General features: G+C 45.5%; 1 protein-coding gene across 1 annotated transcript in view; it reads left to right on the forward strand.

The window, feature by feature from the left end:
* POLB (DNA polymerase beta) overlaps positions 1–23,259 on the forward strand; it is a 27,316-nt gene extending 4,057 nt beyond the window's left edge. Inside the window, exons 3-14 of the mRNA XM_073653966.1 lie at positions 602–668; positions 1,563–1,637; positions 3,003–3,061; positions 5,695–5,744; positions 15,719–15,770; positions 16,050–16,104; positions 17,247–17,319; positions 18,542–18,612; positions 20,700–20,786; positions 21,622–21,683; positions 21,975–22,114; positions 22,807–23,259. Of these exons, the coding sequence (XP_073510067.1) occupies positions 602–668; positions 1,563–1,637; positions 3,003–3,061; positions 5,695–5,744; positions 15,719–15,770; positions 16,050–16,104; positions 17,247–17,319; positions 18,542–18,612; positions 20,700–20,786; positions 21,622–21,683; positions 21,975–22,114; positions 22,807–22,901 (886 nt within the window). The 3' untranslated portion in view covers positions 22,902–23,259. The remainder of the gene's footprint in view (positions 1–601; positions 669–1,562; positions 1,638–3,002; positions 3,062–5,694; positions 5,745–15,718; positions 15,771–16,049; positions 16,105–17,246; positions 17,320–18,541; positions 18,613–20,699; positions 20,787–21,621; positions 21,684–21,974; positions 22,115–22,806) is intronic.

Consider the following 23,259-nt stretch of genomic DNA (forward strand, 5'->3'; position numbering starts at 1 on the left):
CCAGTCCGGGGATTCCGACGTCCTCTACTGAATCCACCGATTCTGTATAGCCACCTATGGAGCGTTGTTCTGAGAACGAGGCTTCATAGGTCACTCCCGGTCATGTCTTGCGCTCGCTGACGTCAGTAACGTTGTCGCTCGTGAGACGTATCTGGGAGGGAGGCTGAACCTTACCCGGGCACGTCGCTAGGGTTGGTGACATCTTGCTCCGTATGCGGCGCGCGCATTCCACTAAGGAGTCACAGCGCAGAAGACGATTGTCTTCTAGTCCAGTAGGAAGGAGCCTTGTGCTGGACTTTCACAGGTTTGAGTGGTTTTGTTTTTAAATAGGAAAATATGATGTAGTGCAGAACCATATGAGGCGTTTGGGTTGATGCAGGAAGGTGGCATTGAGACCACCAAGCTTTACGACACGGATTTCTACCCAGCGTGGACCATGTATGTGAATGTTAGGAGCAATATCTCATTATAAACAGCAGAGCTTACCCCCACCCCGCTGCACATCTGAGACCTCCTGCTGTTTTATGATGGACTGTAGTACTTTGCTAATTCTCTGAATGAAGAGGAAGCCCCCACTGCCAATTTTTTTTTTCTCCTGCAGGAAAGCTGCCTCCGTAATTGCAAAGTATCCTACAAAAATCAAAAGTGGGACAGAAGCCAAAAAACTGGTAAGAACTAATCCAGTCGCAATCAGCACAGTTCATTTTGGTGTTAAGTTCTTAATGGGGTCCTACTTAATGGGGAACTACTTTTAAAGACTGTAATAATGGGCCCAGGATGGTGCTACTCATCTACTGGCCTGGCTTTGCTCCTCTGTACTGCTCTCATCACTGCCCGCCAGTCTCCTGGCTTCCAGTTTCGGCTTCTTTTGACCGCTGCAGTCAATCAGCGCATACCCGATCTGCATTATCGTTGACATTCGGTCCAAGTCGGAAGAAGTCTCTTTTAAAACTCGATGTGAATGTCTAGGCTGGAGGTGGAGTTATGGATACGGCTGAGAGTGGGTGAACTAAGACCTTTCCGTAAGTCTCGCTGATTTCTTTTGGAGTCACCGAAGCCTCGTAGGTCAGCCGCCCTCATCTGTTTCTGTAGCTCCATTCCCAGAGGTCAGTGCTGGACAATTATCTGGCGGGGGGAAAAAAGCGTAGAAATCAGATTGTTATATGTGAGGCACAGGTGTAACTGTGGGGGCAGCAGATTTTCAGCCTGATCCTTTCTGTGCGGATGGAATAGAACACTGTGTAAGAGTGTGGCCCTCCAGTGGCTGCAGCTGGTGTTGCACACTGGTAGAAAGCTGATGTTGGAGAGCAGCGGATTACTGTGGATTTTGCCTTTGAAGCCCCTGATTACCTGTTGAAATTTCCATGTTTCTCAGGAAGATATATCTAGCCATAGATTTTCCTTGCAGCACCCATTACAAGCAAAATTAGGTATTTGAACACGGCCCCTTAGTCCTAGGCAAAGGCATTGATAGTTAATGTAATTACCTTTCTATATATTTATTATAGACAGACATGTTTATTCATTACTTTCACACCACTCTTACTTCTGTGTCTTTTCAGGACGGCGTTGGCGCTAAAATAGCAGAGAAGATCGATGAGTTTTTGTCCACTGGAAAATTGCGTAAACTTGAAAAGGTCAGAACGTTTTTTTTTTTTTTGTCATTTTTGCAGCTCTAATTTGTAGTATTTTATTCGCCCATCATACTCCTATAGTGACAGCGCAGCGGCAGAACTCACATCACCGCCATTGCTCCATGTGGGAACGCTGCGGGACACTTCTATAAAGTGCAGCGCAGACGGTTGTACAGTAAAAGTCTGAGCGTGAGCCGGTCACGTTCTCCTGCGCACGCGCGGCAGGTAGGGCATGCACCTATGCCAGGACTGCTGGAGCTATCGAGGATGCGATTTTCAGTAATCTCAAAAGGACAGTAAATAAAGAGGTTTTCAGGATCGAAACATCCATTACTAGCCTAATAAATCCCCTGTCGCTCCAGCACCACCGCTCTGGTACTTCCCATTGCTGCAGCCAATCACCGGCCCCAGTGCTCTTTTGCCGTCTACCTGACACCAGTGATTGGCTGCAGCAGTCATGTTGGTAGACATTATATGACCATCTGGGAGCATCACGGCATTCGCTAGGAAAGCAATAGTTGTTTTGTAGAATTGAGCACGACGACTAACAGGACCCTGGTCTGTATTCTGCGGAGGAAACTTCCCACCACCTGCCGGCATCCTGGGCGTTTCTTCTGATTAGTAGGCCCCCACGTCGCCATGAACTGCGTCACCCTGCAGTGTCATGATGTCAGGGTGCACTTGCCCTCCCGAAAGTAATGGAAAGTTGGGAGTGGCACGTAGTACGGACCATGGTGCTGCAAATCATTATGATCAATCCTGTTGCTTTATTTTATAGCGTTTGGCCACATTTTTCTTGATCCCAGAAAACCCCATAATGACGTATTTTGTCCTAGATGGTAGGTAAATCCTAGGCTGCACTTACACATGGAGTCTGGGAAAGCCGAGCTGCAGTTTCACAGTAGATTCATGCCGCCTGAACCTTGGGCAACATGAACCAGATGCTGGCTGCGTGTTTACTGTTGTATATGTATTGCTAGGTGACTAGTCCTAGGCAGGTCCCCAGCGGCGTCTCCTCCTCGCCCTGCTTCCTTCTGTTTGTGTATAGGGGGTCCTGTCTGTCTAGGGGATCTGGGTATGGAGAAGCCGTCAGGGACCAGCCTCTTGGACAAGTCACCCAAGACACACAGTCCCCGGATGGCTTCTTCAGAGTAGGTTTCCTCTGATTCGTGCTGCCTATGGGCCATTAATCTCCCACCAAGTTCCCTGTAAGGGAATTGCTGTTGAGCTGCCTATGCCTTATGTTAGTGACCCGGGTGCCAGATATTCTTTTATATCATGTCCGTAATTATCTATCTATGTGCTGTAGTATCATGGGATGTAAAGGACGGCTCCATGGCTGATCCACCTCTTTTCTTCTCTGTGTAGATTCGCCAAGATGACACCAGCTCTTCTATCAATTTCCTCACACGCGTCACTGGAATCGGGTGGGTTATGTATGGACAGACACAGACATTTGAGATGTGATTTGTGGCCAGGAATAGACCTAGAAAGAAGTACCCACACCTGGTCTACGGGATAAAGCCCTATAGAAATCTAACCTTCATTGTTCCCGCCTTTCCGAAAAAGTAATAGTGTGAAGATCCGGCCATGAGAGAGACGAGACTAGTCAGGGACGGCCGCTTCTCCCCGCACCGCTCTAGTTGATTGACAGGTCTCTCCTGTGTGTGTACATATGGTGAGACCTGTCAATCACCTATAGTGGCGCATCGGATCTTTAAACTATATTTTCTCCGAAATGCCTGAGGATGTAAGAGAAGAATGAACCTGACTGCAATCATGGAGCGAGGCTCTGATTTCATGCTGCCTGTGGTTTGGGCAGCATAAATGGAGTGACAGGTTTCCTTTAATCATATATGCTTGGTGCACCCTGGGTGTGGCCTACAGGCGCAGCGCATGGCTTCTTACACTGGTTTTTACATGTCTCCGCCTCCTTTACTGATGATTGACAGCACTGGCTGGCCTGAGTTTTCTTTGCAGATAGGGCTCGCTCCAGGCAAACCGCTGCTGTCACTTTCATAGAAAGGTGGTTGTCGTAATGAGAGAAGCCCAATAAAGCAGGTTAGATTATTAGCATTATTTTTATAGCTTTTAGTCATAGTAGTGTAGTCTGTAAGTCTAAAAAAAAGAGGATAATTCAGCCCGTTATCCTGCAGTGTTAATCCAGAGAAACATAAAACCCCACATGAGGAAAAAAGGCCATTGTTGTAATATTTCCCGACTCCCAAAGCTGAGCAGTATATTCACCGCTCGTACAGTAAAGAATCTATCGGGATGTTCAAACCTCCTTTCTTCCAGACTTAGAGGATGCCCTCTTGTTCTATACTGTCCTGGGTAGAAATACATTGAGAGCCTTCTGTATTGACTTTTTTTTATATAAAATACTGTAGAAAAAATGCTGCAAAGTAGGAATAGAAGTGTTACGTTTATACGTATCAATTAACAAAATGTAAAGACATAAATTTATATTTGGTGTGACCGTTCTTTGCCTTCAAAACGGCATCAGTTCTAGGTGCACATGCAGGAACTCGGCAGGGAGATTGTTCCAAACATCTTGTTGAACTCACCACAGATCTTCTGTGGACGTCGCTTGTACAAATCCTTCTGTCTCTTCATGTAATCCCAGATAGACTGAATGATGTGAGAACAGGGCTCTGTGGAGACCATATAATCACTGCCAGGACTCCTCATTCTTCTTTACCCTGAATATAGATCTTATTGACATTGGCTGTATGTTTTGGCGTCTGCGTCCTGCTGGAGAATAAATTTGGAGCCAATCAGACGCCTCCCTGATGGTATTTCATGAAGGATCAGTAATTTGCCTTTATTTCTCAGCATTGAGGACACCATTAATCTCTACCAAATACCCAACGCCATTTGCTGAATTTAGCCCCCATCTTGTGGACCCTCCACCATGCTTCACTGCTGCCTGCAGACACTCATAATTGTGCCGGTCAGTGATAAACTTCCTCCTGTTACAGCCAAAGATTTCACATTTTTACTGATCAGCCCAGAGCAGCTTCTTCATTTTCTGCATCCCAGTTCCTATGTTTCCGTTCTTAGTTGGCATGATATGGCTTTTTGGCAATTCTTCCATGAAGATCACTTCTGCCCAGACTTCTCCAAACAGATGAATGTAGCTGCATCCTCCTGGTTGCTGCCAGTCCTGAGCTGATGGCACTGCTGGACATCTTTCGATTTCAAAGGGACATTTCCTTGATTGACCTCTGGGTCTACAGTTCTTGGCATTGCCCTTTTCTTTGTGCGTCTTCAAAAGAGCTTGGACAGCACATCTTGAATCCACAGTCAGCTTTGTGATCTTGTCTTGGGAGAGACCTTGCTGATGCATTATAACTACCTTGAGTCTTGTTGCTGTATTCAGTCTTGCCATGCTGTGTGACCTGGAATATGAAACTGTCTTCCACAACCTCACCTTTTGTAGTAGAGTTTGGCTATTCTTTGCCTAGTTTTAAGCCTCCTGCACAGCTGTTTCTGTTTCGGTTAATGACCGTGTTTCAACCTAAATATGAAAATGATGATCATTATAACCCGTTTGACATAATTGGTTACTCATACACCTGTTTATAATCCTACAAAATTCCTGACTTTGTGCAAGTACCTAGAAAAACTGATGCTGTTATAAAGGCAAATATTAAGGTGATTTTAGATTTCTCTTCTGTTCATTCACTTTGCATCTTCTTTGATAACTATGAACACTCCTATCTTTGCACAGTCCTGTATCAGTACTGTATATCCCCAGATGTGTTTTTGTTTTATAAATCTTAATTGTTGAGCATCTTTCTGGGCATTGTAGTCCACCCATTTCATTTATTTGATTCGCCTTTACTCCTGCGCGTGCTGTGTGTATATCTTGTTTACCGGTGCCCACAGCTGTATACTATATACCATGTGGGATCTGACCGGTGATGTATAACGTGGTAGTAGAGCTATGTTCATGGACATTTATGCTCTTTATAGCCCTGGCTATCTGTTTTATACGGCTATTTTAATTCGTCCGTGTGAAGCTGCTTCTGATTCTCTGACTTTCTTGGTGGCACAGGCCGGCGGCTGCTCGGAAGCTGGTGGAAGAAGGAATCAAGACTTTAGACGGTAATGGATCCCGGTGATTATTTTCTTCCCTGTTGGATGTTTTTACTGTTACTGTGATATATTACTACTTACCAAACCAAAAACAAATTCACATCAGTAATAGCCTCACACAATGTTGTGTCCGATTTCCAGTACTGATCGGACGACCACTTCATTGTGGAAATAGCTATACCTATCAGAAAATTACTTAAAGGGATTTTCCCACGAACAAAAGTTTGTTTTAATCAATAGATCTTGGAATAATAATAATTTCCACAATTGGATGTGTTTAAATAAAATGTTCCTGTGCTGAGATAATCTTATAAATGTGCCCCTGCTGTGTGCTGTGTAATGGCTGTGTCTGACCGTACAGGAACATGGTCTGATCATACCACATCTCCTGGGCAGGGGAGGGAGCAAAAGAGTATACAGACAGGACAGCAGGGGATCACAGCTGATTCTTTCTGTGAGGTAAAACATTTTTTAAAAACAGGCAGTGAAATGTTTTATCTCACAGAATCAGCTGTGATCCCGTGCTGTAATGTCTGTATACTTTCTTTTCCTTCCTCCCCTGCCCAGGAGATGTGGTATGATCAGACCATGTCCCTGCACGGTCACACACAGCCATTACACAGTACACAGCAGGGGCACATTTATAAGATTATCTCCGCACAGGAACATTTTATTTAACCACATCCAATTGTGGAAATTATTATTATTCCAAGATCTATTGATTAAAATGAACTTTTGTTCGTGGGAAAACCCCTTTAACCCCTTAATAACATCTGACGTACTAATACGCGTCTGTGCCCTGGGACTTAAGAGCCAGACCCGTATTAGTACGTCATCGCGATCGCGCGCGCACACAGGTTGTGCGGGCGCGATAGCCGCCGGGTGTCAGCTGATTGTCACAGCTGACACCCGGTACTATGTGCAGGGAGCGGTCCAGCACATTAACCCCCGCGATGCTGCGATCGAAGTCGATCGCGGCATTGCGGGGGCAAGGGGAGGTGATCGCCGATACTCACCTCCTCTTCCGGCTTCCAGCGCAGTCTGCAAAGGCTTCCCGGGTGTTGCCATGACGACCCGATGTCGTCATGACAACATCCGGGTCACCAGAGAGCAGGAAGATTGCTTGGACATGCGCAGTGCATCTCCAAGCAATCTTCACACTGTGCATTTCTGACAGCCTTCATGGCATAGGGATGGTGCTCCATTCCTGTGCCATGCAGGCGATCAGAAAAAAAAAGTGAAAGTCCCAGAGTGGGACAAAGTAATAAAGTGTATAAACTGTGTGAAAGTGGAAAAAAAATAAATAAATAAATAAAATAATACACCAAAAATAAAAATATAATGTACCCATCAATAAATATTATTATAAAAAAAAAAACAATAAAAGTACACATATTTGGTATCGCCGCGTCCGGAACAACCTGACCTATAAAACTGTCCCACTAGTTAACCCCTTCAGTGAACACGGTAAAAAAAAAAAAAAAAAAACGAAGCAAAAAACAATGCTTTATCACCATACCGCCAAACAAAAAGTGGAATAACACGCGATCAAAAAGACGCATATAAATAAAAATGATACCGCTGAAAACGTCATCTCGTCCCGCAAAAAACAAGCCGCCATACAGCTCCATCAGCCGAAAAATAAAAAAGTTATAGCTCTCAGAATAAAGCAATACTAAAAAATATTTTTTTCCATAAAATAGCTTTTATTGTGTATAAGCGCCAAAACATAGAAAAATGATACAAATGTGGTACCGCTGTAACCGTACTGACCCGAAGAATAAAGCTACCTCATCAATTTTACCACACGCGGAACAGAATAAAAAAAAAAAAAAAAAAAAAAAAAAAAAACAATTCCTGAATTGTTGGTTTTGGTTTATTCTGCCTCCCAAAAATCGGAATAGAAAGCGATCAAAAAATGTCACGTGCCTGAAAATGGCACCAATAACAACGTCAAGTCATCCCGCAAAAAACGAGCCGTCACATGACTGTCTGCCAAAATCTGGAAAAATTATAGCTCTCAAAATATGGCGATGCAAAAACTAGATTTTACAAAAAATGCGTCTTTTAGTGTGTGACAGCTGTCAGTCATAAAAACCCCATATGATTCTGGCATTGCTGTAATCACACCGACCCGAAGAATAAAGTCGTCTAATCACTTATACCGCACAAGGAACGGCGTCAAAAATAAACTCTTGGGTTAGGATTGGGCTAGGGTTAGGGCTGGGTTTGGGGCTAGGGTTGTGCTGGGGCTAGGGTTGTGCTGGGGCTAGGGTTGTGCTAGGGTTAGGGCTGGGGTTGGGATTTTTTTCAAAAGTAAGAAAAAAAGATGACGATATGGCGACTAGTGTTGAGAGCAAGTGCTCGCTACTTGAGTTTGCATCGGGTGCTCTGGTAGGCATTGAGTATCGTGGGTATTTGAGTGACATGCTCGAGTCTCTGCCTCATATGCTTCGCGGCCAAAAAACTTTACGGGGATTGCCTGCCATGCACGAGCGATCCCCGCATGTTTTTTTTTGGGTGTCTAATAACCGTGAAACATGCGGAGCAGGGACTCGAGCATGTCACTCGAGCACACGCTGTACATGGTGCATACCTGAGTACCCGATGCAAACTCAAGTAGCGAGCACTTGCGCTCAAGAATAATGACAACTTATTCAATATGATGACCTAATGTAAACAAATTCTGTGCCGTACCTCTGGGTTCAAAATGTTCACTATACACCTTAATAAAATCCTTGAGGGGTATAGTTTCCAAAACGGGGACACTTGTGGGGGAGCTCCACTGTTTAGGCATATCACGGGCTCTCCAAACGCGACATGGTGTCCGCTAACAAATTGAATGGAAAATCGGCTCAAATTGTTAGCGGACGCCATGTTGAGTTTGGAGAGCCCCTGTGTGCCCAAACATTGGAGCTCCCCCACAAGTGACCCCATTTTGGAAACTAGACCCCCCAAGGCACCTATCTAGATGCATAGTGAGCACTTGGAACCCCCAGGTGCTTCACAAATTGATTCGTAAAAATGAAAAAGTGAAAAAAAAAACACTTTTTCATTTTTATGAATCAATTTGTGAAGCACCTGGGGGTTCCAAGTGCTCACTATGCATCTAGATAGGTGCCTTGGGGGGTCTAGTTTCCAAAATGGGGTCACTTGTGGGGGAGCTCCAATGTTTCGGCACACAGGGACTTCCCAAATGCAATATGATATCCGCTAACAAATTGTCGGCTCAAATTGTTAGCGGATATCATGTTGCATTTGGAGAGTCCCTGTGTGCCCAAACATTGGAGCTCCCCCACAAGTGACCCCATTTTGGAAACTAGACCCCCCAAGGCACCTATCTAGATGCATAGTGAGCACTTGGAACCCCTAGGTGCTTCACAAATTGATTCGTAAAAATGAAAAAGTGGTTTTTTTTTCACTTTTTCATTATTACGAATCAATTTGTGAAGCACCTGGGGGTTCCAAGTGCTCACTATGCATCTAGAAAGGTGCCTTGGGGGGTCTAGTTTCCAAAATGGGGTCACTTGTGGGGGAGCTCCAAAGTTTGGGCACAGAGGGGCTCTCCAAACGCAATGTGGTGTCCGCTAACAATTTGAGTCGATTTTCCATTCAATTTGTTAGCGGATACCATGTTGCATTTAGAGAGTCCCTGTGTGCCCAAACATTGGAGCTCCCCCACAAGTGACCCCATTTTGGAAACTAGACCCCCCAAGGCACCTATCTAGATGCATAGTGAGCACTTGGAACCCCCAGGTGCTTCACAAATTGATTCTTAAAAATGAAAAAGTGTTTTTTTTTTCACTTTTTCATTTTTACGAATCAATTTGTGAAGCACCTGGGGGTTGCAACCGCTCACTATGCATCTAGATAGGTGCCTTGGGGGGTCTAGTTTCCAAAATGGGGTCACTTGTGGGGGAGCTCCAATGCTTGGGCACACAGGGGCTCTCTAAACGCAACATGGTGTCCGCTAATTATTCAAGCAAATTTTACAATCAAAAAGTCAAATGGCGCTCCTTCCCTTCCGAGCCCTACAGTGCGCCCAAACAGTGTTTTTTCCCCAAATATTGGGTATCTGCGTGCCCAGGGGAAATTGCACAACAAATTTTGCGGTCCATTTTTTCTTGTTACCCCTGTGAAAATAAAAAAAATTGGGTCTAAAGTAACATTTTTGTGAAAAAAGTTAAATGTTCATTTTTTTCTTCCACATTCAAAAAATTCCTATGAAGCACCTGAAGGGTTAATAAAGTTCTTGAATGTGGTTTTGAGCACCTTGAGGGGTGCAGTTTTTAGAATGGTGTCACTTTTGGGTATTTTCTGTCATAAAGACCTCTCAAAGTGACTTCAAATGTGATGTGGTCCCTAAAAAAATGGTTTTGTAAATTTTGTTGGAAAAATGAGAAATCGCTGGTCAACTTTTAACCCTTATAGCTCCCTAACAAAAAAAAATTTTGGTTCCAAAATTGTGCTGATGTAAAGTAGACATGTGGGAAATGTTATTTATTAACTCTTTTGTGTGACATATCGCTCTGATTTCAGGGCTTAAAAATTCAAATTTTGAAAATTGCAAAATTTTCAAAATTTTCGCCAAATTTCCGTTTTTTTCACAAATAAACGCAAGTGATATCGAAGAAATTTTTCCACAATCATGAAGTACAATATGTCACGAAAAAACAATCTCAGAATCAGGGGGATCCGTTGAAGCGTTCCAGAGTAATTACCTCATAAAGTGACAGTGGTCAGAATTGTAAAAATTGGCCCGGTCATTAACGTGCAAACCACCCGCGGGGCTTAAGGGGTTAACCCCGCGGGTGGTTTGCACGTTAATGACCGGGCCAATTTTTACAATTCTGACCACTGTCACTTTATGAGGTAATTACTCTGGAACGCTTCAACGGATCCCCCTGATTCTGAGATTGTTTTTTCGTGACATATTGTACCTCATGATTGTGGAAAAATTTCTTCGATATCACTTGCGTTTATTTGTGAAAAAAACGGAAATGTGGTGAAAATGTTGAAAATTTAGCAATTTTCAAAATTTGAATTTTTAAGCCATGAAATCAGAGCGATATGTCACACAAAATAGTTAATAAATAACATTTCCCACATGTCTACTTTACATCAGCACAATTTTGGAACCAAAATTTTTTTTTGTTAGGGAGCTATAAGGGTTAAAAGTTGACCAGCGATTTCTCATTTTTCCAACAAAATTTACAAAACCATTTTTTTAGGGACCACATCACATTTGAAGTCACTTGGAGAGGTCTTTATGACAGAATATACCCAAAAGTGACACCATTCTAAAAACTGCACCCCTCAAGGTGCTCAAAACCACATTCAAGAACTTTATTAACCCTTCAGGTGCTTCACAGGAATTTTTTGAATGTGGAAGAAAAAAATGAACATTTAACTTTTTTCACAAAAATGTTACTTTAGACCCAATTTTTTTTATTTTCACAGGGGTAACAAGAAAAAATGGACCCCAAAATTTGTTGTGCAATTTCCCCTGGGCACGCAGATACCCACTGTTTGGGCGCACGGCAGGGCTCGGAAGGGAAGGAGCGCCATTTGACTTTTTGATTGTAAAATTTGTTTGAATAATTAGCGGACGCCATGTTGTGTTTGGAGAGCCCCTGTGTGCCCAAACTTTGGAGCTCCCCCACAAGTGACCCCATTTTGGAAACTAGACCCCCCAAGGCACCTTTCTAGATGCATAGTGAGCACTTGGAACCCCCAGGTGCTTCACAAATTGATTCGTAAAAATGAAAAAGTGAAAAAAAAAACACTTTTTCATTTTTATGAATCAATTTGAGAAACACCTGGGGTTCCAAGTGCTCACTATGAATCTAGATAGGTTCCTTGGGGGGTCTAGTTTCCAAAATGGGGTCACTTGTGGGGGAGCTCCAAAGTTTGGGCACAGAGGGGCTCTCCAAACGCAACGTGGTGTCCGCTAACAATTTGAGCCGATTTTCCATTCAATTTGTTAGCGGATATCATGTTGCATTTGGAGAGTCCCTGTGTGCCCAAACATTGGAGCTCCCCCACAAGTGTCCCCATTTTGGAAGCTATACCCCTCAAGGATTTTATTAAGGTGTATAGTGAACATTTTGAACCCAGAGGTACGGCACAGAATTTGTTTACATTAGGTCATCATATTGAATAAGTTGTCATTATTCTTGAGCGCAAGTGCTCGCTACTTGAGTTTGCATCGGGTACTCAGGTATGCACCATGTACAGCGTGTGCTCGAGTGACATGCTCGAGTCCCTGCTCCGCATGTTTCACGGTTATTAGACACCCAAAAAAAAACATGCGGGGATCGCATGGCAGGCAATCCCCGTAAAGTTTTTTGGCCGCGAAGCATATGGGGCAGAGACTCGAGCATGTCACTCAAATACCCACGATACTCAATGCCTACCAGAGCACCCGATGCAAACTCAAGTAGCGAGCACTTGCTCTCAACACTAGTCGCCATATCGTCATCTTTTTTTCTTACTTTTGAAAAAAATCCCAACCCTAGCCCCAGCACAACCCTAGCCCCAAACCCAGCCCTAACCCTAGCCCAATCCTAACCCAAGAGTTTATTTTTGACGCTGTTCCTTGTGCGGTATAAGTGATTAGACGACTTTATTCTTCGGGTCGGTGTGATTACAGCAATGCCAGAATCATATGGGGTTTTTATGACTGACAGCTGTCACACACTAAAAGACGCATTTTTTGTAAAATCTAGTTTTTGCATCGCCATATTTTGAGAGCTATAATTTTTCCAGATTTTGGCAGACAGTCATGTGACGGCTCGTTTTTTGCGGGATGACTTGACGTTGTTATTGGTGCCATTTTCAGGCACGTGACATTTTTTAATCTCTTTCTATTCCGATTTTTGGGAGGCAGAATAAACCAAAACCAACAATTCAGGAATTGTTTTTTTTTTTTTTTTATTTATTTTTTTTATTCTGTTCCGCGTGTGGTAAAATTGATGAGGTAGCTTTATTCTTCGGGTCAGTACGTTTACAGCGGTACCACATTTGTATCATTTTTCTATGTTTTGGCGCTTATACACAATAAAAGCTATTTTATAGAAAAAAAATATTTTTTAGCATCGCTTTATTCTGAGAGCTATAACTTTTTTATTCTTCGGCTGATGGAGCTGTATGGCGGCTTGTTTTTTGCAGGACGAGATGTCGTTTTCAGCTGTATCATTTTTATTTATATTCGTCTTTTTGATCGCGTGTTATTCCACTTTTTGTTTGGCGGTATGGTGATAAAGCATTGTTTTTTGCTTCATTTTTTTTTTTTTTTTTTTTTTTACCGTGTTCACTGAAGGGGTTAACTAGTGGGACAGTTTTATAGGTCAGGTTGTTCCGGACGCGGCGATACCAAATATGTGTACTTTTATTGTTTTTTTTTTTTTTTGTTTTTTTTTTTTTATAATAATATTTATTGATGGGTACATTATATTTTTATTTTTGGTGGATTATTTTTTTTATTTTTAATATTTTTGCAAAAAAATTTTTTATTTTTTTTTCCACTTTCACACAGTTTATACACTTTATTACTTTGTCCCACTCTGGGACTTTCACTTTTTTTTCTCTGATCGCCTGCATGGCACAGGAATGAAGCACCATCCCTATGCCATGCAAGCTGTCAGAAATGCACAGTGTGAAGATTGCTTGGAGATGCACTGCGCATGTCCAAGCAATCTTCCTGCTGTCTGGTGACCCGGATGTTGTCATGACGACATCGGGTCGTCATGGCAACACCCGGGAAGCCTTTTCAGACTGCTCTGGAAGCCGGAAGAGGAGGTGAGTATCGGCGATCACCTCCCCTTGCCCCCGCAATGCCGCGATCGACTTCGATCGCGGCATCGCGGGGGTTAATGTGCTGGGAGCGGTGCAGGACCGCTCCCTGCGCATAGTACCGGGTGTCAGCTGTGACAATCAGCTGACACCCGGCGGCGATCGCGCCCGCACAGCCTGTGTGCGCGCGCGATCGCCATGACGTACTAATACGGGTCTGGCTCTTAAGTCCCAGGGCACAGACGCGTATTAGTACGGCAAATGTTGTTAAGGGGTTAAACTTTTGGCAGTTTCTGGGGATCTACTCTTGTCCACCGTCTTCTTCTCTAGTGCGCTCCTAGTCTGTACAGAAGTAATTATATCTCATTTTAAAGTTTAGTTTTTAGGGTTTGTGGGGGTCATTTCTTTCCCCACCTACCTTTTGTAACCTTATGCTTAGTATTGTAATGGGGTACTCCCATCTCCAAGATCCAATTCCAATATGTAGTAGGTGTAATAATAATAATATTAATAAATACCTCCAATTAGAAATGTAGTATAGTTCTTCTAATTCGCTATGTCTGTTTCCTCATGTGCAGGGCATTGCAGTAGCTTAGGTAACTATTAGCAACCCAAGGTCCTGCACATGAGGAAAGAGAAATAGCGCATCAGAAGAACTATACTGCATTTCTAATTGGAGGTATTTGCTAATATTATTATTGGGGTTGAGCCAGTACGCTCGGGCCGAGCTCCGAGTATTTACAGCTGCTCGGTGATATGGTTGAATCGCTCCTGTGTGCATGATTTGCAACTGTGTGACAGCTTTATTACATGTGAGGAATGTGTAAGAAATAGACATTCCTCACATGTAATAAAGCTGTCAGTCACAAATCATGCACACAGGAGCGATTTAACCTTATCACCAAGCAGCTGTAACTACTTGGAGCTCGGCCCGAGCATACTCGCCGAAAGGGTTAACAGAACATACTCGCTCAACACTAATTATTATTACACCTACTACATATTGGGATAGGATCTTGGAGATGGGAATATCCCTATAAGTGTATGTAAGTAGTATACATCAGCCGATAATCCCGACATAGACGTTGGCATAGGAGGCCATTCACGAGATAGAGGCCGAAAGATCGTTCTTTCAGCCTCCATCCAGTCGGTAGATGCCTCAATACAGTTTAACTATATAGGAAAGCAGCACTTTCCTATGCAGAGAGCGACTGCAAAAAAAATAAAGAAGACCGTGATATACTTTATTTCTTTTCTTTGTGCAATGCCCAGGCATGTATCCAGACTTTGCCCACTCTCGAGCTTATACCTCCTGAGCGCCCAACAGGGGCCATAGACGCAGTGTGTACCTAGTCTTAGGATGCAGCAGGGCTGTCCCATTGCAGACATTGGAGGCATGTTGCATGGTCTTGGTGGTCCCACCAGCTATGAAGCTACATTAGTAAAGTGCCCCCTGGGATCATTAATCCTGGACTGATGTGGTGTGACACATACGAGTCCTTTGGAGGCGACATAGAAGTTTCCATCGTGGTTCTTACAGTTCTGTTTCCCTTTTAGGTTTTGTTCACTGCACCAAATACTCAGCGTCTTACACTTCCAGCAAAGTGGATGGGATTTGTAGAGATCTCCTGCCCGCTGAGGTTTTTATGTTTTTTTAGTGCTGCGGTACATTTTTATAACCCACAGCATGTCCATTTCTCCTTCGGGTACGCTGAGGTCTATGTGCTGATTTTTTTTTCCCCATAGATTTGCATTAGATGAGGACTATCCTCAGATAAAGATCATATGTAATCTGCATGACTATCAAAATATAAAGTTTTATTAAAGCCAAATACCAGGAAGTATCAAAAACAAAGCAGCTTTATTTAAAAAATGGCACAAAAAAGAGACAAAAATCATCAAAAACGCAATAAAAAACAACGCAAGTGACCTAATGTTACCTAATAGGTGCAGAAAATCTGCAACATCAAATACTCATCGTGATGGACACGGAGGACACCCCGGAGCCACAGGGTCCTGTTAGATTTCCATCTCGGACACTATTCTTCCAGAATCTTGTACCATACTGTGTTTATTATTTTTTTGTCTTGTTGATTTGGGGGCATCTATGACAATGAGCGGGTATAGGAGCAGGAGATGGGACGTCGTATGGCGCACAGACCAGTAATGTATCATTCCTCTCTCCGTAGACCTAAGAAACAATGAACACAAGCTGAACCATCACCAGAAGATTGGATTGAAGTGAGTTTATCATCTCCCTGCCGATGTGACGGTTATCAGTCCTCATGTCATATAATGGGGATCACTGGGCGTCTCAGAGGAAATTATCCTGAGGACCACCCTCCCTCTGTCCTGAGAATGTAGACCTCCTTTTTGTTTGACTTCATTATGTCCCCAATAAGATCTAATAGTTAATAGTCCATAGTGATAAGTGATTGTCTCTCAAGTCCCCTCCAAGTGGAGTTCGGTGGTGCCGGCCATGTTCAAGATGTAAGTGACACTCCTGGATTTTCTTTTTAGATACTTTGAAGATTTTGAAATGAGGATCCCGCGGGAGGAGATGCTGAAGATGCAGGTACAGCGCATGTATTACTCAGCCAAGTGTGGACCTGACGGGGGAGACGGCTTCCTCCACTTTTCTTTCTCTGCCATCAGTGACTTCTATGAATCTTATTAGCTAAGCCAGCCCCCTTTTCTGGCCATGACTGAGATGGAGGTTGGCTGAGCTATTCAACTTAGAAAGTCAGCCTTCTTGATCATGGCTGTTTTATTGAAAGAGAAGGGGGTTGGCTTAGCAACTAAAATAACCCTACCCCCTTTTCATTTTCTGAATTAGCTATGACAGAGAAGGGGGCTGGCTTAGTTATTGAATTCAGCCAGTGGGCCCTATTCTCTTTTTATGAATTGTCCATAACAGAGAAGGGGGCTGGCTTAGTTATTGAATTCAGCCATCTGGCACCATTCTCGTTTTATGAATTGGCCACGACAGGGAAGGGGGCTGGCTTGTCTTTTGAGCTCAGCCAGCCAGCCTCCTTCTCTGTGATGGCTGACTTGTAGAAAGACAGGGGGGTTGGCTTGGCTAATGAACTGATCTATTCAGCCAACTCTCTTCATATATGACTTTGGTTAAATGCTGACCCAGGAAAGGGAGGAGGATTCCCCTGTGTTATAAATAAAGTGAAAGTGGAGCTACCGGGCCGAGCACCAACCCTGAACACCTATCACTGCAGCTTTCATAAATAAAGTATATATTAAGATCCATTTTAGTGTGAAACCACCATGTTAGTGAGACGACTATATGTGGCTGGACTGCCCCATTAAATATTCAGTATTTTGTTTTTTCTTGACGTAGTGGTGCAAGGGCGAGTTGATTTTTATGCCGTCGTGTCGGAGTGCAGCAGTGTTTAATTCACACCAGTGTTTTTTCTTGGAGGAGGAGAAGTAATTCTCTTATTTTTATTTTTTTTTTTATCTTTTTTTTTTTTTCCCTATTGTTGAGGCATTGGATAACTTGTGATCCAAAGTATGTGAAACTTAGAAAATCAGAACAGGAAGCAACGCAAGCAGATCTCTAAGCTTGGTATTACAGCCAGACATGACCTATAACCACCTGCAGTCTTTTATACCTCTCCTGGGTGTGTGATGGTGACAATGGTGTTGTAGATGTTTTCCTTTCATTTTTTTTTGTTTTTTTCTGTTGGATTTGATTTTCTCCAGGAAATTGTCCTTGAGAAGGTGGAGATCCTGGACCCTGAGTACATTGCTACAGTGTGCGGCAGCTACAGGCGAGGTATTAATATACTCATTTTTTACACATGAAATCTTATAATGAGCCCTTGTATGTAAACCAAGCTGGGATCCGTTCCTCTCCGTGGATCTGGCTTACACTATATTGCCCCAGTTATTGAATGTGAGGCTATGTGACCACGTTGCGGCCCTGAAGCATATTTTTTACGCTTCTCCCTGGCGGGAAAATCGCATGCGGATTTTACATGCGGTTTTCCCGCCAGGTAGAAGCGTTTGTGAGGCGTCTTTGCAGCGTCTTTGCATGCATTTCCACATGCGGGTTATCAAGCACTTCTCCAAGTGATTTAAGCATCACTTGGAAAAGTGCTTGACAACTTGTTCACACTATATAAATCCATGCAACCGGCATATATAGTGTGACCAAGTAATAGTTAAAAAAAAAGAATCAGAATGGTAAAAAATAAAGTTTATACTCACCTTCTGATGCATTCTCTGCCCCGTCCTGAGTCTTGAGCGGCTCACGCTGTTGTGTGCAGGACCTGCGGTGACGTCATTGAGTCATGTGATGGGTCACATGACTCAATGACGTGGCAGGTCCTTCACACAACAGCGCGACGGAGGGAAAACATCAGAAGATAAGTATAAACTTTATTTTATTCTTTTTTTTTTACAGGTTCTTTGGTACGCAGGTCTGGATGAGAGTCTCCTCCAGACTTGGGTACCATCCGCACATTGATTCCGCTGCGCTTCCGCAAAATTAATGAACATGCTGCGGATTTTTGACCGCAGCATATACGCTGCGGAAAAATCCGCAGCATGGGCATTGACATTGCGGAATGCCATTGGGGACCATGGGGTGCGGATATACATGCGTTTTACAAGCGTTTACGCTGCGGAAATTTCGCAGCATATACGCTTGTAATACGCAACGGAAATTCCGCAGCATATACGCTTGTAATACGCAACGGAAATTCCACAGCATATACACTTGCAATACGCAACGTGGGCACGCAGCCTGATTGTTGAGGGAAGTGGCAGCCAATTATACATCATTCTTACAGAGACCACTGCTGGAGGAGTACAGCATTACATGTCCTCCACTGGAAGGCTTCTGCTCATACAGGGGGCGACAAAGGCCCACACAACGATCCCATCAGCTGACGAACAACTGTTTTGATTAGTGGCAGGATTTCCCCAGTCCGTCCAGAGCAGATCCACCTGCGCCATCAGTACATTGCTAACAGATTTGTGTTTCTCATCATCAGGTGCGGCGTCCAGTGGGGATATGGATATTTTATTAACTCACCCAGACTTCATGTCAGACTCTGCAAAACAGGTCCGTTATCTGTCTGTTCATCTCATGCCGGTCTGTCTCTGTATCTCAGCGTCTCTGCGCCGTTGCCCGTCTCTGCGCCGTTGCCCATCTCTGCGCCGTTGCCCGTCTCTGCGCCGTTGCCCGTCTCTTCTCTCTCACAGCTTAATGCTCCCAGCTCTCGACATTTATAATCCACAGCATTAGACAGGATTAATAACTAGGATAGGGGTGAAAAACTGAATTATAGGGGTTTCTCCAGGTTCTGGTTAACATGTTTTGTGTCCTTCTCCAGTCAGGGCAGAGGGGAGGAGAGGCTCCAGCTGCAGGTGGGCAGAGGGGAGGAGAAGCTCCAGCTGCAGGCGGGCAGAGGGGAGGAGAGGCTCCAGCTGCAGGCGGGCAGAGGGGAGGAGAGGCTCCAGCTGCAGGCGGGCAGAGGGGAGGAGAGGCTCCAGCTGCAAGCGGGCAGAGGGGAGGAGAGGCTCCAGCTGCAGGCGGGCAGAGGGGAGGAGAGGCTCCAGCTGCAGGCGGGCAGAGGGGAGGAGAGGCTCCAGCTGCAGGCGGGCAGAGGGGAGGAGAGGCTTCAGCTGCAGAGGGGGGGGGCTCCAGCTGCAGAGGGGGGGGGCTCCAGCTGCAGAAGAGGGGGGGCCTCCAGCTGCAGAAGAGGGGCGGGGGCCTCCAGCTGCAGAAGAGGGGCGGGGGCCTCCAGCTGCAGAAGAGGGGGGGGGGCCTCCAGCTGCAGAAGAGGGGGGGGCCTCCAGCAGCAGAAGAGGGGGGGGGCTCCAGCTGCAGAAGAGGGGGGGGGCTCCAGCTGCAGAAGAGGGGGGGGGGGGCTCCAGCTGCAGAAGAGGGGGGGCTCCAGCTGCAGAGGAGGGGGGGGGCTCCAGCTGCAGAAGAGGGGGGGGGCTCCAGCTGCAGAAGAGGGGCGGGGGCCTCCAGCTGCAGAAGAGGGGCGGGGGCCTCCAGCTGCAGAAGAGGGGGGGGGGCTCCAGCTGCAGAAGAGGGGGGGGGCTCCAGCTGCAGAAGAGGGGCGGGGGCCTCCAGCTGCAGAAGAGGGGGCGGGGGCCTCCAGCTGCAGAAGAGGGGGCGGGGGCCTCCAGCTGCAGAAGAGGGGGCGGGGGCCTCCAGCTGCAGAAGAGGGGGCGGGGGCCTCCAGCTGCAGAAGAGGGGGCGGGGGCCTCCAGCTGCAGAAGAGGGGGGGGGCTCCAGCTGCAGAAGAGGGGGGGGCCTCCAGCAGCAGAAGAGGGGGCGGGGGCCTCCAGCTGCAGAAGAGGGGGGGGCCTCCAGCAGCAGAAGAGGGGGGGGGGCTCCAGCTGCAGAAGAGGGGGGGGCCTCCAGCAGCAGAAGAGGGGGGGGGCCTCCAGCTGCAGAAGAGGGGGGGGGCCTCCAGCTGCAGCAGAAGAGGGGGGGGGGCTCCAGCTGCAGCAGAAGAGGGGGGGGGGGCTCCAGCTGCAGCAGAAGAGGGGGGGGGGGCTCCAGCTGCAGAAGGGGGGGGGCTCCAGCTGCAGAAGGGGGGGGCTCCAGCTGCAGAAGGGGGGGGGCTCCAGCTGCAGAAGGGGGGGGCTCCAGCTGCAGAAGAGGGGGGGGGCTCCAGCTGCAGAAGAGGGGGGGGGCTCCAGCTGCAGAAGAGGGGGGGGGCTCCAGCTGCAGAAGAGGGGGGGGGCTCCAGCTGCAGGGGGGGGGCTCCAGCTGCAGCAGAAGAGGGGGGGGGGCTCCAGCTGCAGCAGAAGAGGGGGGGGGGCTCCAGCTGCAGAAGGGGGGGGGCTCCAGCTGCAGAAGAGGGGGGGGGCTCCAGCTGCAGGGGGGGGGCTCCAGCTGCAGCAGAAGAGGAGCTCCTGAGACACAGATTTGTTATAAATTACTCTGTTTTAGTTGTTTTATGACACAAAATGGGGTCAAGGAAAAGACAAAAGTGGAGAATTGATGGGATCCGGATCTCACTAATGATGTCCGTGTAAAAGACGCTGTGTGAGAAATTCACAGGATATTAAAAATCCAAGCTGGTGGTTGTCTGTTACATCGGCAGGATCTTGTGCGCACGTCTGGTGTACTGTGATGGGGACGGGGTCTACTCTGGGGGGCAATAATGATATCCATGTTTCTGTTCTCAGCCGCACCTCTTACACCAGGTAGTGCAAAGTCTAGAAGAATGCAGCTTCATCACAGACACACTGGTGAAAGGAGACACCAAGTTCATGGTAAGAGGCATGTACCGGGTCCCAGGTTATCATTCTCTATCATTAATCTTAAATTCAGTCCAGTTATATCTATATTATGGTTTTAGTTATGAGGAAACAGCACCACTCTTGTCCATATGGCCATATCTGGTAGTACAGCTCAGCCCTGAATAGAGCTCTGAGGTCAGTACAGGAGTGAAGGGTCACTTAAGAATTCAGCCAAATTGTTTGTTTTTACTCCATTTTTATTTCCGCCTACACTTTTTAGGATCAGTTCCAGCAAGGTCGGGGTAAGACTGTCACATTTCATGACACTAATGCCTGGACTGACCGCGGGATTCCTCACAGGCTTTAAATTCGGGTCAGGAGACCCTCGATAAGGCCAGGCATTGCAGTCTGTATTCATACTGAGAGTACCTCCTGCTATTAAAGGCACAGTTTCTCTTGCTCTATTCCCCATTTAGTATAGTTCTTCTGATTAGCTATGTCGCTTACCCCATGTGCAGGGCATTGCAGTAGCTTAGGTATCCATGGTTACAACCACAAACCACTAACTGTCGCTATGAGTGGTTGCAACCATGGATACCTAAGCTACTGTAATGCCCTGCACATGGGATAAGCGACATAGCGAATCAGGAGAACTATACTACATTTCTAATTGGAGATATTTGCTAATGTTATAGGATCTTAGAGATGGGAATACCCATTTAATTGCCCATAATGCAAGATCTCTGCTTGCTGTCAGTAAATGGTTTTTACTCACTGGATGTAAACTAGAACACTCCTGGCCAGTAACACCAAGCTGATTCCTAAATTTTCTCTCCCAGACCTCCTTTTGCTTTGTGCTTCCCCACAGGGTGTATGCCAGCTGCCATCCGAGGGAGGCAAACAGTTCCCCTTCCGCAGAATTGATATACGGTAATGTTTCAGAGGACAATGGGCTTTACAATTCCTCTGGGAAATTAAGGTGTATGCATGGCCTTTAAGTCTCCTCACTCTGACATGCCAGGCTTGGCTTGTCACTCTCCACAAGGAGAAACGTTACCCCATACCCTAGATAGAAAAGTCATTAACAGGTTAATTGGGCTCGCATCTCCTGTTAGAAGGGTTGGGACTGTCAATCAGGGTGCAGGACCCCTGACAAACGGGAGGTTCTGTATGATCCTGAAAATGAAACATGAGAACAACCCTTATGTTGTTGATTCCTAGGTTGATTCCTAAGGATCAGTACTACTGCGGGGTGCTGTATTTCACCGGCAGTGATATTTTTAACAAGAATATGCGCACCCATGCCCTGGAGAAAGGCTTCACCCTGAATGAATACACCCTGCGCCCCCTGGGAGTCACAGGTCAGTATTGCCAACTTTTATAGTTCCTGAGCACATACCCCTTGTAGACCTGGTAGTATCTTCACATCAGGTTGGAAGGATTTTTTACTTTTTTTTTTCCCCCTTCCACCAAGTAGAGTTCAACTGGGTGATAGACTAGTGTAATGATTGACGATTTGGGTTAAAGGCTTATTCCCATCTGCATACATGGATAATTTCAGACAGTTCTTGTAAATAACAGCAATTTTGCAATTTACCACTTATTAAAATTTGAAGCTGTTCTTGAGATATTACCAATTTTTTTTCTTTGTCCATTTGGTGCCGTGGAGATCGACCACTTTTGCTAGAAAGTAGAACACAGTGCTTACAAGCTCTTTTTTCTGTTGCATTTGTAAGTGCTGTTTTGAAGTTTTTTTTTCTATTGAGCTAGTAAGCGCTTTGTTCAAGATTTTTCCCTATTGAGCTTGTAAGCGCTGTTTTGAAGCTAATACCAGCCAGTTTCAGCACGGTGCTTACAAACTAGGCAGCAGCGGTGGTTGGTCTCCTTGGCAACCATTTGTAAACAATTCATTTAACATCTCCTTAATGGCTGCAAATTTTAATAAGTGGTAAATTAAAAACTTGTATCTTCCAACAATATCCATCTATGAAGATAGGAATAAGTGCCTTTAAGAAGTAAAAAAAATAAATTTCTTCCTTTTGTCGCCTCCTAGGAATTGCAGGTGAACCTCTTCCGATAGAGAGCGAGAAAGACATCTTTGATTACATCCAGTATAAATACCGTGAGCCGAAGGATCGCAGCGAGTGAACGCCGCCGACTGACCACGGCCCTGTTCACACTGCCAGTTTTACGCTGCGACGTCCCCGTGGTACAGATTGTAGTGTGAGAGGGCTAGTAGTTAGGTGTATGGCATGTAAAGCTGTTACATAAGAATTGTGTTATTTAACGTGTGACGAGGCTCCGGCACTGAACATGGGGAATCCAGCGCCATCGCACTGAACATCGGGACTGCAGCGCCATCGCACTGAACATCGGGACTGCAGTTCCATCGCATGTCCTCATGGAAACTTTTTATCCCAAATCATGTGACTCTTAGCGACTCGGAGCCTGACCGCTCTTGTGACAAATCTGTTTTAATAAAAACTTGTAATCCCCATGAAAATAA

This window comes from Phyllobates terribilis, unplaced genomic scaffold, assembly GCF_046119375.1.
Source record: "Phyllobates terribilis strain yellow unplaced genomic scaffold, ASM4611937v1 Scaffold_11__3_contigs__length_659146591, whole genome shotgun sequence".
Lineage (NCBI taxonomy): Eukaryota > Metazoa > Chordata > Amphibia > Anura > Dendrobatidae > Phyllobates > Phyllobates terribilis.